The 14,497-nt window shown below is 48.1% G+C and overlaps 1 protein-coding gene across 4 annotated transcripts in view; it reads left to right on the top strand.

Moving 5' to 3' along the window:
* The first annotated feature begins 6,310 nt into the window (after positions 1-6,310).
* The window catches only part of EML3 (EMAP like 3), a 38,638-nt gene continuing 30,451 nt past the window's right edge, over positions 6,311-14,497 (top strand). Inside the window, exons 1-2 of one of the 4 annotated variants that reach the window (XM_088659998.1) lie at positions 6,388-6,643; positions 8,532-8,998. Coding sequence is in view for 3 of the 4 variants with exons in the window: in XM_088659997.1 (XP_088516123.1) it covers positions 6,578-6,643 (66 nt within the window). In the remaining variant the exon portion in view is untranslated. Of the gene's footprint in view, positions 6,644-8,531; positions 8,999-14,497 lie in introns of all 4 variants that reach the window. The other 3 variants (XM_060269730.2, XM_035097842.3, XM_088659997.1) reach the window with 3 other exon arrangements.

Raw genomic sequence — 14,497 nt, 5'->3', positions numbered from 1 at the left:
ACAATGTCTCTAGCTACCCCTGCCACTTTGGCCTCTCCTGCCTCTCCTAAGGTGGTGTGTTCTACAAACACAAACAAACACACAAGCCTTAAATTCTGTGCCCAGGCATGCCAAATCCTGCACCAGTACAAAGTGAATTCTGCAACTTGCTCAAATAATGCAAATATGTCAAATGTGTGTGCATAGTTGCTTCTTTTTTGCGTAATGTCTTGTGGGGTATTTTTTGTTTTCCACTCATGGACAGGAGGACAAAGCTTAGGCAGGCGCTGGTGACTTGCCACGAGGTACTGGGAATATTATTCACAGTGCAAGCCTATGTGTGTGACTATTCAGAAGGAAGTCACATTGAGCTCCATGGGAACTTCCTGTTTTGGGGAGATTTCAGCAAGCATCACCCACATAAGGTGATTTAAAAAAAAATGAAAGCTGAGAGTCTCCGAAGAATTAAGAAACCACTGCGGACATGCAACCCTGTTTTTCCTCTTGTCCCCTCCTTCACCTTTCTGTCATCTTAGTCAAGCTTCACAGTTAAATCTGCTTTTTTTTGTTTGTGAACTGATGGCAGCAGACGCCAGGGGATATTTCTTCCCCCTCATACTTTGGCAACCCTTGTACTGTACAGTGCTTCACATCCAAGCCCAATCAGTTTCTGAAATGCCTCTCTCATACCCCATTCATACCTAAGCATCTCTAACAGGAATGGAAATATCAAGCCTAGTGGCCAAATGTAGGGGGCCCCCCCAGCCCCTATGCCTGGCCCTTAGGAGACTCTATGGGCCACACAGCCTACCGTGCTTCACTCCCTCTCTGTGTGTTTTCTCCTAACTGGAATATGCCATTGAATGATGAATTTTCTTGTTTCCCAGGACAGAGAGGAGAGTGTAGAAACCACTTGCTTTTTTAAAATTATTATTAACAAGAGTACAAAAATTAACATTCATTGCTCTGTCCGCTTTCATCTCTTGCCCCACCCACCATCAACACATGGCCCTTGGAAGGGAATGCGGCCCCTGAGCTAAAAAAAGACTCCCAATTCTTGATCTATAAAATCCCATGCATTTACAAACCTGCCTCCCTGTATCAAGGCAACAGTTCACAGACTCAAATCTGCTATAGCTGGCTATACCTGGTGGAAGTACCCGGTGGCTTGGCCATATTGAACACCTTGGGGACAAGGGACAAGCCTGGTGTCACCGACACCCTGTTTTCCACACCAGACGGCATTCCCTTCATCGCTGCATAACTACTCCTTCCCTCCCAGCTTCTAGGAGTGGAGATCAGGGCTTCCAGGGAAGAGGGCGTGTCTTCTGGGCAGATGTGAGCCTCAAGAAAAATCCATTTCAGCTTTCTTAAAAAATTGCAGCCAGGGTCTCAGGAACTAGTTTCCAGTAGCTTAAAGTATTGCCCAAGAAGCTGATCAATAGCTGAGGTCAGCCTTCGCTGGGTTCAACATGTGCCTCTTGCCAAGCTGTATGTTCTGGGAAATGTTTAGAAAAATGATCAAGGAGCTGTAGCAATTCCTCCGGTAAAGGCAGGTACATTAGGGCAAATGTTGTGCTGCCCCAGTCCAGGGGGGTGGCCTGGCCTGTCGGCTTCCTCCTCCTTAGTCTCAGTGTTGACCCTTGCAGAACTCAGCAAGGAGGCTCCACTTATCAGGGCCAGATCAATACCTTTAGAGACCCTAAGCCAGGCATCCCCAAACTTCGGCCCTCCAGATGTTTTAGACTACATTTCCCATCTTCCCCAACCACTGGTCCTGTTAGCTAGGGATCATGGGAGTTGTAGGCCAAAACATCTGGAGGGCCGCAGTTTGGGGATGCCTGCCCTAAGCACTTAAAAGATTTTGGTTCCCTCATGTATTTCTATTTCAAAATATAAACAATAAACTAAAATAAAATTGTATTCTTCGAAATGAAACAGAACCTACAGTAAGATGGAAAACAATGTTTATTTTTGTAATCTTCCACTTTATATTGGGGAGGGGAATATACATTTTCTAATTGCAAAAGTCCTTGATCAGATCCTCAAAACTAATATTACGTAACACACCTGCTTCTGTACTTAGTAGAGATGAGACGTCCAGCTTGCCTCGCTGCATAGTTGTTCTATTGGGATATACTTCAACACTCAGCTGATCAATTTATGACCGTTACTGGCAATGGAAAATGTCTGTGGCGCTCCCCTTCCCTTGATGCCCTAAGCACGTGCCTATTTTAGTTACTCCAGGCCTGCCGCCTATTGCCTTTTGCTCAGCCTACTGTTGGTTTCCCTGCGTTCTGCCCCATCAGTCTCAAAGGGCTCCATCTACCACAAAATCCCCCTATGAAGAAAGGTTATGACATTTGGGAGGTTTAAAGCAGGGGTCCCCAGACTTACCGAGCAGCGGGCCGGTGCCCGCCGCGCCGCCCGCGCGGTGGGCCGGACGGCAGGGGAGTGCGCGCGCAGCGGGCCGGAGGGCGGGGGAGTGCGCGCCCGTGCGCATGCGCACACGCACACGGGCGGAAAAAAATAGCCGAAAATCGCTTGTGCGCATGCGTATGGGCCTCCCCCGACCCGGAAGTGCACCAGAAATGACCTCTTCCGGGTCGGGAGAGGCCTGTACGCATGCGCACAAAGGATTTTCGGCGATTTTTTGCCGATTTTTTTTATTGTCGCTGCGCCGCGCGCCGTGAGAGCGGGCGGCGGCAGCGGGCGGCGGGGGTCGTCGCGGGCCGGATTGGAAGGCCGATTGGGCCGCATCCGGCCCGGGGGCCGTAGTTTGGGGACCCCTGGTTTAAAGCTTGGAGGAGAGGCGAGTAAGGGAGGACATGATAGAGCTGTATAAGCTTATGCATGGTGTGGGGAAAGTGCATCGGAATATGTTTTTGCTCCCTTTCTCATCATTCTAGAACTTGAGGCTATCCAATGAAGCTGAATCATAAAATATTGGAATTGCAGAGTTGGAAGGGACCCCGAGGGTCATCTAGTCCAACCCCCTGCAATGCAGGAATCTCAACACGTGGTCACCCACCTATTGGAAGATTCAGTACAGACAGAAGGAAGAGCTTATTTACACAGCACTTAGTTAAACTGTGGAACTTGCTTGCTCCCACTTGGGTGGCTTCAAAAGAGGACGGGAGAAATTCATGGAGGAGAGGGCTACAAGTCTACATGGTCACATTCTCCCTCTACTGTCAGGAAGCAGACTGCCTCTGAATGCCAGTTGCTGGGAATCGCAAGTGGGGACCTTTGCCGCTGCGTTCAGGCCCTGTTTCCCAGTTTCCCATCAGCATCTGGTTGGCCACTGTGAGAGCAACATGCTGGACTAGATGGGCCTTGGGCTTAATCCTGAAGGACTCTTCTTATGTTGAACCTCACAAGAGGGACGAGATGAAGCAGCAATTCCCTCCGGGCAATTGATCCGACTCGCCCCAAAGGTCAGCAATGCCTTTGGGGGAGGGATCCCCCCCACTGGAGCCACCTTGTTCACTGGCCACTCAAATCTGGAGTGCAAGTGGTGTTGGGAGTTGGATGCCCACACATCCTGTCCTGCTGGAATAATAAGTTCCTTCAGCAGCTTCTGATTTCCCAGGCTGAAAAAATCGAAACCACCAGCCAGGGCCAGGAGCCAACAGAAATCGCTTATCTGTATAAAGCTTTCACCAGACACTTCCTCCTCTGCGACTTGCTTGAGAACGCAAGAGTCTCCAGTCCTCACGTTCCCCAGCTCAGGATCCGTTTCCACCTTTATGGGCTGAAGAAAATAAAGCAAAAGCTCCTTTGCTTGGCCAAAGGAGCTAGGGCAAGCTATAGGCATGCCTGGGCATGGGCTATATTTGAGGACAGAGGTGATTGAGGACAAATCCTTCTTCATGAGGGTGGACAGTTTATTATTTGCTGGTGCCCATAAATTCAGAGAATGGGCAGACTTCAGGCTTGCAGGATCAACTTTGTTTAAAAATATAGAACCAGTGAAAGCTGCTCCATTCAGGTCAGGCTAAGTAAGTGCTGCCCCACCAGTCTGTAGTCTTCCTACAGATTGCCTCCACTTGCCTGCCTTCTGACTTACCAGCTGCCTAGGGGTTGGCACCAACTGACAGCTCCCTCCTCCTTAGTATCAGAGTTGTTGCCTTTACAGAACTCCTCAGGGAGGGGGTGGAGGACAAAGCTAGAATTGGTTGGCTCTGCCTGCCATTGGATCTGGTGCCACCTACTGGTGGGCTCCCGCCCTTCAGTCCAACCAGTCACCAGCTACCACTGAAATCACTCTTACCAAGGGTCTGAACTGATTCCATGCAAGTCTCCTGCCCTCCTTCGATCTATTTTGTCTCTCTCTCTCCCCCTGCACCCCCTTCAGTGGTGGCTTGTGCCCAATGCGACTGGTAGAGCAGATGGCAAAGGAGCCCAAACTCTAGGTGGAGGTGGAGCTAATGATAACCAGACAGAGGGCCTTCTCGGTAGCAGCACCCGCCCTGTGGAATGCCCTTCCATCAGATGTCAAGGAAATAAGCAGTTATCCTAATTTTAAAAGACATCTGAAGGCAGCCCTGTTTAGGGAAGCTTTTAATATTTAATGCTGTATTGTTTTAATATTCAATTGGGAGCCGCCCAGAGTGGCTGGGGAGACTCAGCCAGATGGGTGGGGTATAAATAATAAATTATTATTATTAACAGAGAAAACTGACTCAAGGTTTCTCCCCATCCTCTTTCCTGTTGAACTCTACAAGGACAACACTCAGATTAAGGAGGAGGAATATCAGTGCTTATCAGCAGCACTGATAAGCAGTGCTACCCCCTGGGATGGAGGAGTCAGGCATGTTGGGGCTGGCAGGATGCCTCCCAAGGGCCTGACTGCTGGATCAATGGCCCATCCAGGTCAGCATCCTGTTCTAGGGTAGCCAACCATGGTGCCCACCTTCGATTCCCAGCAACTGTTATTATTAAGAGGCATACTGCCAGCTCCGACCTCTCTGGCCTATTACTTACAGAGAGCCCAGGGGGTGGCACTGCTTGCCAGCTTCCTCCTCACTCTTGCAGTTTCACTTTTGTAAAATTCAGCAGAGAAGAGGAGGAGGATGGGGACAAAAAAAGAGAGATTGAGTTGTCTCTGCCTGTCATTAGCTCTGGCGCCACCTACCGGTGGGCTCCCTGCCTGCCACCCCATTGGTCCACACCAGGCATCCCCAAACTTCGGCCCTCCAGATGTTTTGGACTACAATTCCCATCTTCCCTGACCACTGGTCCTGTTAGTGAGGGATCATGGGAGTTGTAGGCCAAAACATCTGGAGGGCCGCAGTTTGGGGATGCCTGGTCCACACTACCCTGTGCTCTGACCAGCAGCAAGGACTCTTAATAGCTCAGGTATGAAGAGCCAGCACAGACTCCAACTCCTATCAGCCCCAACCAGGATGGCCAATGATCAGGGTTGATAGAAACTGAAGAGGTGGTGACATAGGCTTCCCCCATCCCTGGGCCAGTGTGATGTAGTGGTTAGAGCACTGGACTAGGATCTGGGTGACTAGGGTTCAAATCCCCACTCAGCCATGAATGTCACTGTGGAACCCTGTGAGGGGGAATAGTCACAGCCTCTCAGCCTAGCCTACCTCACAGGGTTGTTGCAGGGATAAAGAGGAGAAGCTCCTATCAGCTCCTCAGAGAGGTGTGATATAAACCCAATTGCTTTCAGTTGCTGTTGTTTTTGGTCTAGAGCAGGCATCCCCTTCAGATATTTTGGCCTACAACTCCCATGATCCCTAGCTAATAGGACCAGTGGTCAGGGATGATGGGAATTGTAGTCCAAAACATCTGGAGGGCCGAAGTTTGGGGGAGCCTGGTCTAGAGGTATGCAAATATTATGAATTAATTAAAAATGATAAATGTCATCATCTGAGCATGAGGCTCGTCTTGATCCTCAGGGTCGTGGGTTCGAGCCCCACCTTGGGTGAAACATTTATGCATTGCAGGGGGTTGGACTAGAATGACCCTTGTCCCTTGTGGTCCCTTCCAACTCTACAATCCTATGATTCTATGTATGACCATCTTGCCTGCCTGCCTGCCTGCCTGCCTTCCAAGCCCCGTTCTCCAAGGAGAAATCACGCGGTAGGAAGACTTTTCCAACTCTCTTCGATCAATTGGAGAACCTCCAGCGAATATCTCCCACCGCTGCCCCCTCTCCCCTCTTTCCAATTTGGTCCAGCAGAGCGCCGGGGTCCCGTCGCCCCCTCATCTCCCCGCTGGCCAGTTCTTTCCTGTGGGCCCAGCCCAGCGCTTGAGAAACTAACTTTAAAAAAACAAAAAATAAAAAACCCAGCGAGGCGCGAGCGAAGACAGCGCGATGCAAGACTTGTGTGTTTTTTCTCCTCTCCGTGCAAGGGAAATGACATACCGCCCTTCTTGCTTCCTGGGGGTGGGGGGAGCCCGGCCCCAGCAGCGCGATCGGGACAGGGCGGGCGCTTCTGCTGCTACTGCTGCTGCTGCCGCCTCCTCCGCTCGCCGCTTCCCGCAAGTCCCCGGGACCTTACTGGCTCCTTCATCCCCTGGCTCATTCGCCTGGCGAGGAGGGGGACAGAAAAGCACGCGATCGCCGGCTTGAGAGCGCATGGAAACGCGCCGCTCCGCCGCTCCGCCACCACCATGGACGGGTACCCGGAGCGCAGCCCCAACGGTGAGCTTGTGATTTATTCTGATTTTATTTTATTTTGCCCCGTGCGAAGATCGATCGACGCCCTCCATTTCCTCCCCGTCAGCGGGGCTTGGGGAACAGGAGCGCGGAGGAAAGTTGTCTCGCGCCCTGACGCAAGGGGACGCTGGAGAGAGGTGGGGCAACAGAAACGGGGAGAGGTTGCGAAGCGGCTTGAAACCAGCGCAGCGCGATCTCTTCCCACGACATCCTTGCTTCCCCCCACTCCCGGATGATGTCGGGTTGGGAGCGCAGAAGACCGGAGATCGCCTCCGCCCCGCGCCCAACAACACAAACGCGGATACTTGTGGCGTAAAAACAAACAAACACGTGGGTGAAGTTGCAACGTCCTGCAGAATTAAAAAGGGACACAGCAAGCCTTACATCGGAGTAAACAAACGAAGGATCGAGTTGTCCAGCTTATAAACCTAGGAATGCTCACTTGGGAGTTAAAGCTGAAAGCGCTTACTGAGTGGTAGACCCCATAGAACACAGTGGGTGTGTTGTTGTTGTTGTTGTTGTTGTTTAGCCTGCTCTGCTGCTTTTATGGAATAAACAAGCAAATAATCCAGCTCCCCCAACTTGCAATTATTACTCCTTTCCAAGCACCTTAAAACCATTAGACTGTGGTTTGCAGATGTGCAAAGGTACAGGGGGCATTGTGTTGTTGAGCAAGGGCAGATTCTGTTGCTGTTAAGGAGCTCGGAGGCATAGGATGAGAGAGAGTTGTGTGCCTAGTTCAGGGGTCAGCAACCATGGGCCGGTCCACCATCCCTCAGACCATGTGGTGGGCCAGACTATTTTTTTGGGTGGGGGGAAATGAACGAATTCCTATGCCCCTCAAATAACCCAGAGATGCATTTTAAATAAAAGGACACATTCTACACTGATTCCCGGACCATCCGCAGGCCGGATTGAGAAGGCGATTGGGCCGCATCTGGCCCACGGGCCTTAGGTTGCCTACCCCTGGCCTAGTTCATGCAGTGTATGGTTGCAGAGGAAATGTGGGTTGGTTTGGTGGGAAGGGTTTGGGAAGTACGCACTGTGTGAATCTCTCCCCGGGGAAAGCAGGAGGTTTGTGTGTGTGTCCCTGTGTAAATATACTACGTCAACATAGGAGGAGAAAAGTGTTGTGTATGTATATATGTGTGAGATTCTGTGAGCAGAGTTTCCACACTGGAAATAACATGCAGACTGTGTGCAAGAGCATTGTGCATATGAGGTTTGCAAACGTGTTTTTTTCTTCTTCTTCTTTAATCTGAGAAGCATGTGCAAATGTGGACGTGGATTTCCACAGGTCTACAGTCAGTGTGTTGGAAGACTCTGCCCTCTACCCCTGATCATTGGCCATGCTGGCTGGGGCTGATGGGAACTAAAGTCCAACCGCGTTTGGAGGGCCATGGGCTCTCCATCTCTGCTGTACACTTCTGTAAGTGTATTTAATATGTGATCCCTGATAGGTTGGGACAAGATTGGTCTAGAACAGGGTATAGGGAAACTGTGACCCTCCAGATGCTGCTAAACTAAAACTACCATCGACCCTGATCATTGGCCATGCTAGTGGGGACTGATGGGAGTTGGAGTTTAGCAGTACAGTATTTGGAGTTGGCACCAAGCTTTCCGACATACACCCACACCCACAATACCCCTTCCCACTTCTCACCCAGTGTTTTGTTGTTTATTAGGCCCCAATCTATACACATGCATACTCCCCTTTGCTAGAATGACAGGCTGCCTTCTCCCTTCTAAAGCTAAATAGCGTCAATATTTATAATGCCTTCTAAATAACACCAAAAAATTTCCCCCAAGTTTGTGCATGATAGAATCTTTATCCCTGCAAATCTACAGTGGTATTTCTTCCTTCTGTTCCTAGGCAAAGAACCTGCAGCGATTCGTTCCCTGCTTGGGATACATTTTTTGCATATAAACAAATTCACTCACACCCTGACATACTTCTCGTCAGTCCTGAGGCTTAGAGGAAGCCACATACAGTATTGCAACATCTGGAGTCAGAGTCAGTAGAACAGCAGGACATGTGGATGTGGGGCGGAGCTTCTACATTTTACGAAATCAGGAGCCACCAATTGAGTTCATCCCTTGACGCCCCCCCCCCCAGCATTTAAAGCAAAACCCACCCCAGGAAATATTGAGAACTGTAATTTGTTAAGTGTGCTGGGAATTGTAGCTCTGTGAGTTCCCAAGATTCTTTTAGGGGTGTATAGTGTGTAATCCTGTCTGTTTCATCTTTATTTGTTGAGTGAGACATAAAAGCCCACCCTGCATTTAGGGCCTGGAGTGGGCAACCCTGTTGATTTTCTGTTCCCACAACAACCCTGTGAGGTAAGGCCGGTTCTCTTTATTCAAAAGCAAGTATTACTGGTTTAATCATATTCATATCCCTCCCTGTCCTACAAAGAGCTCAGGTCTGCTGCTTGTCATCTTATCCTGCACTACAACAACCCCGAGAGGTAGGTTAGGCTTAGAGAAAATGACTTGAGCAAGACCACCCAGTTTGCTTCATGGCTATTCTAAGCAAAGGCACAAAGCTTTTTTTGTTTGCCACCCTTTGACTACCCAGACTGTGAGCTTGAGAGCAAAACAGGGTGAGTAGAGGGGTGGTAACCGCTAACTAATATGTATTAAGAGATCTTCATTTGTGACTGTAATTTCGAGCGGCAGTTTTTCACTGGGGTTCCTCAGAAGCTTATCAGTGAGAAGATTAGTCAACGGTGCACAAGATTTCCTCGCTTATCTGTCATTGCTACCCATCAGATATGCAGCTACAGAGGAGTACTGCATTTGGTGTGAGCAAGAGTGCATTATCTGTTCAGAAGAAACAGTCGTGATGAGGCCTAAATATCTAGGATGGTGCCCCATGTGAAATGAGCACTCATAGAACATATCCCAGAATCCTTTGCAACCAGCTGTGATTCAGCAGGGAATGTAGAAGTTCCCCCAATGGTGGGAAGCTTTATATATATAAAAAAACCCAACCCAACTGGGTTAGAAGCAATAATGTTCTGCCTAGTTTAGCAGAGTAGTTACCAGTAATAGTGTGACCTGGAAAGTCCCTTATTCAAATTTTGCCTCAGATAGTGTCTCACTACTAGGTGTAATTAGGCAAAACTATAGAGATAATACAGGTCTACTTTCAAAGGCTGTTGCTTGCAGCCTTACTTTACCAACAGGAACAAAGAGCTCTGAACACCTGAAATACACTATATATAACACCTAATTTAGCTGCAGCTGAATCTGAAAACCAGCCCCTCCTTTTGCCAGTATAATGAGATTGCAGTCTCGTTCTTCGGCTTCCAACGCCAGGTGTGCTATATGGCCCAGGCTGGTCTTTCAGGTGGCGTGTCGTAAATTGGGCCTTCCTGGACAGGTTCCTGCTTCTGGTTCAAGACACTGGTGGAGAGTGGACTTCATGCTCAAAACCAAACTTTCATGGAAAAGAGAAATTATGTTTGGGTGTATTGAAACACAACTGCCTTGTACATTTAAAACAGTATTCTACCACTTTGAACAGTAATGGTTCGCCCCCCAAGAACTGTGGGAACTATCCTTCATTAAGGGTGCTGAGTGTTGTTAGGAGACCCTTATTCTCCTCCTTATTCTCCGTTTCTGCTTACGCTGTGCCTTGCAGCCAGAGTTGTGAAATCCAGAGCAGCTCAATCTCCTGATTGCATCTCATCCTTCACCCTTTGGCCTACTTCTTTTTTGGCCTGCTCTGCCAAACATAAAGGCAAGTCGGCAAGATCAAATTGTTTCTTTCGGATTAGTTATCCAGAATCAGTTTGCCGCTCTCTTGTTCCTCCTTGCTTGCAGTTCCTCACCTGAATTCGGATTGTGCAAATGTAAATGTACATTTTGTAAATGTGCACCGAGGAATGGAGCAGGGGAAACCAGACCCCTCACTCACTGACTAAGGTGCTCCCCCGACCTGCAAAATTGTGTAGACTGAATCAACCTCCAAAGTTATATGAGAGAAATAATTGAAGCAGTAGCAGATCACAAGAGTTTGAAGAGTGTGTCAAGAAACACAGGCGCTACCGTATACGGAGGTCACATCCACACCATACATTTAAAGTACATGATGACTTCCCACAAAGAATCCTGGGAAGTGAACTATAGTATGAGAAGGGTACTGGGAATTATAGCTCAATCCCCAGAATTCTATAGGGGAAGCCATCAAATGTATGGTGTGGATCTGATCGAGTCAAACCATTGGTCCACCAACACTGTATTGTCTACACTGACTGGCAGTGGTTGTCCAGGGTTTCAGATGGGGGTTCTCCCTATATCTTGTTTGGGAATACCAGGGCCGGAACCTGGGACCTTCTGCATGCCAAGCATAGGCTCTATCACTGAGCTAAGCCCCTTCTCCTGTGGGCTTTTTCTCAACAGAAATATAGACAATGCTCTCTTTGTGGAAATTGGTTTGTTTTGCCTCATTCTGCTCTCGAGTTAAAGTCGTCTTATTTGAAGTGGAAATAAGAGTTTGGTGGGTCTTATCCTTCTCACCTACGACAGACGGACACACTTATTAATTTACTCATATTCTCTCTCTCTCTCTCTCTCTCTCTCTCTCTCTCTCTCTCTCTCACACACACACACACACACACACACACTGTTCCCCAACTGGGTGCTGAAGTAAATTGTGGGTGTCTTTTCCCCCTTCCTCTCTCCATATGTAGCCTGGCAACCGGAAGTGACTGAGCCAGACATGAGTAGCTGGGAAAACCTCAGTCAGGCCTAACCCAGGCTTGTGAAGTCTACATTTGCAAAAAATATAAGAATTTCAAAATGAGTTTTTTAAAAAAATATTTGGTATCTGCAGTGCTTAGGAAAAACGAACACCCAGTTATGTCACCTGGCACATGAAATATTGTGGTTTAACACATATCAAAACTTACGTTTGCCACATAAGAATTTCAAATTTGTGGATGGGTGGGACATGAATTTATTAATAAAATTAGGACACTTTTTTGCATCTGTGGTGCTGGGAGTGTGGGGGGCGGGGCGGCACCCAGTTATGTTGCTTGACACGTAAAGTGTTGTGGTTTAACATCTATGGAAACTACGTTTGCCACAAAAGAATTTCAAATGGGGAAACTCCCCCCCCCTTTTAATCAGTGGTGCTTTTTAAAAAGGGCACACTTGGTTATGTCGCTTGGCCTGTGAAGCATTGGTGTTTAATGCATGACGGATACTAATTTTATTTATGTATTTACGCATTTATGTATTTATTTCTTAGATTTATATACCACCCTTCATCACATGATCTCAGGGCAGTTCACAAGATAAAATACTTTCCAGTCTAAGATGCTGTGCCATTTCAGAGACTAGAAGTATATATAGTTGACAACCTCAATTTCAAAATGACTTGGCTCTCTTCTCCACCCCCTCTGAAGCCAAGGAGAGGCCTAGGAAGCGCCTGTCCCCGAAGGTTTAATTCCTGAGATGAGCACCTTGCCCAAAAATGTCACCCAACGTGTTTGGCGGGGAGGGTGGAGGGCGTGTGTGAGTGTGGGGGCGATTTTTCTAGTGGAAACTGAAAGGCCCAAGAAGGAGCAGGAGGATGCTCTGGCATTTCCATGCACACAGCACACCAGGGCCTGGGCAAGGCTATAAGACTCCTGAAATCCTGTATTGCTTTATTGGTTTTTGGGTGTGGAGCAGGGAAGGTGTGGTGTAGAATTCCTCAGAGTCAGGCCCTCTCAGAAGGTGAGACCAGGAAGCAGAAATTTGAACTAAAAACCTTCTGCCTTATTCTGTAGACTGGGGTGGTAGATCATCAGGCCCAGGGGCTGAATGTGGCCATTAAGGACTCTCTATCTGGCCCTTGGAACTCTCCCAGACTGCACATCCTCTCCTTAGGCTGCATCCTCCGCTGGCCTTGCTTCATACCCCAAATGGATATTTTGTGATTGGAATGTGCCCTTGAATTCTGATAATGCTTGCCTGAATGGGGGATAAAGTGGGTGTGTATGTGCAGAAACAAGTCTATTGTACAAAGGTAAAATTAACATTTATTGCTCCGCCTACTTTTGCTTCTTGCTCTATTCACTGCTAGCAGTGGCCCTCGGAAGGCTGTCTAGAAGGGAATGTGGCCCTTGGGTTGAAAAACTTCCCTACTCCTGCTGTAGATGCCACAGGGCACCATTCGGGAAAATACATGGCTGAATGAGGATTTGAATTCGGGATGGAAAACTTCCCATTCTAACACTGACCATTGGTCTAATCTGAAATTTCAGTGGGCAGGCAAGGCCCTCCTGCCCTATCCCTTCCCCTTTTAAGTTGACTGTACTGGGGGCGAGGGAGATGTGAATTGAAAAGGTCACTGAAAAAAATGCCTTTTTGTTCAAGGGTTCTTGGGCCCTTGAGTGTGCGGAGGAGGCAAATCTGGACAAAGCTGAGCCTGTTTGGACTATTTTTTATCTTTAAAGCCCATCTGATTTCTGTGTTCCTCAGCACAGAGATGAAATAAGTCTCCATTATTATTATTTTGTACCAGCTTCTCAGATCCAGGCTTCTTTTGAGTCCTCTCCACATCCTCTTTTTGTTGGACAAAGGCCTTTACCGCCCACTTCTCAGTCTTTTTTTGGGGGGGGGTAGTTGAGAGAGAGGAAGGAGGGGATGCGGTTTCATCAAGGGGGGTGGTATATCCAACAAGAAAATAACCCTAGCAAGTCTTGCTCGTTGGCTCAGGCTGGAAAACACTTTGGTCTGCTTCGTCACATGCAGCAAGATTGCCAGCTCCCTCTGTTTTCTTTGTATAACTTCCAGCTGGTGTGTTTGGTACCTTGAAGAAGAAGGGGAGGGGGAAATATGAATACTGCACTATTTTATATTTGCATCCACTTCCATACATTGCGAGCTATTTATGAGCCATTGATAGTCTCTTGCTCCATAATGGCAAGATCTGGGACACAGTGAGATCCTCTATGTGCAATTTCCTTCGTACTCTTGCTGTCCTTTTCCTATAGCCTGGATCATCCCTGTGAAGTCCCCATTGATGCCTTTGTCCCCCCCCCCTCTTTTATAGCCAACCTTTTCCTCTAAGTTCGATGCGGCATACGTGGTTTTCTCCCTTCTTATTTTATCCGCACAACAACCTAGGTTAGGTTGAGAGGCAAACGACAGATTTGAACCCTGGTCTCTCCCAAATCCTGCTCTGACATTCTAACCACAGCACCACACTGGCTTAGGTTTATGCTTTTGTTGAGTTGGGATGTGTCATTGAGCTGCAACAAAGCCTCTTACTTTCCTGGATGGAGAGAGGGGAGCATGTGTATTAAAATCTCTTCTGCACAGCTGGAACAAACCATGGTTGAGGTCATCTCTATTGCTCCACCTACTTTTGCCTCTAGCACCATCCACCACAGGCATGCAGCCCCTGGAAGGTTGTTAATGGGGGAAATGTGGCCCTTGGGCTGAAAAAAAAGGTTGAGAGAATAAAAGAAACTTAAGATTTATTAGTCCTGGCAAACAAAGCCATTCTGAATAAAAGCTTATGTTTTGCCATTATGGAGTTGTGAGGTGTACGAAACGAAAGTCCAACACTAGCACTGAAGAAGCAGGAGGGAACTGAAGCCTGAGAGAAAAGCAATCTGCTCAATAAGGAATCGGCAAGGGAAGAACGCATTGCCTTTCTGCCACCACAGTTACAAGTGTCATTGCTTTACTCCCAACAATAAGAACATACCAAAGCCAGGGCATGTTGTTTGCTGAGGCAAAGTCTCAGCCCAGACAGGAAATATTTCCTAGCCCTTTTCCGCCAAGGAGGCCTTGGTTGGCCAGATATGCATTGAAGAAGGAGGAGGAGGAGGTTGTTAC

Source organism: Zootoca vivipara, chromosome 16 (assembly GCF_965207765.1).
Source record: "Zootoca vivipara chromosome 16, rZooViv2.hap1.1, whole genome shotgun sequence".
NCBI lineage: Eukaryota > Metazoa > Chordata > Lepidosauria > Squamata > Lacertidae > Zootoca > Zootoca vivipara.
This window is presented reverse-complemented; position numbering and strand designations above follow the sequence as displayed.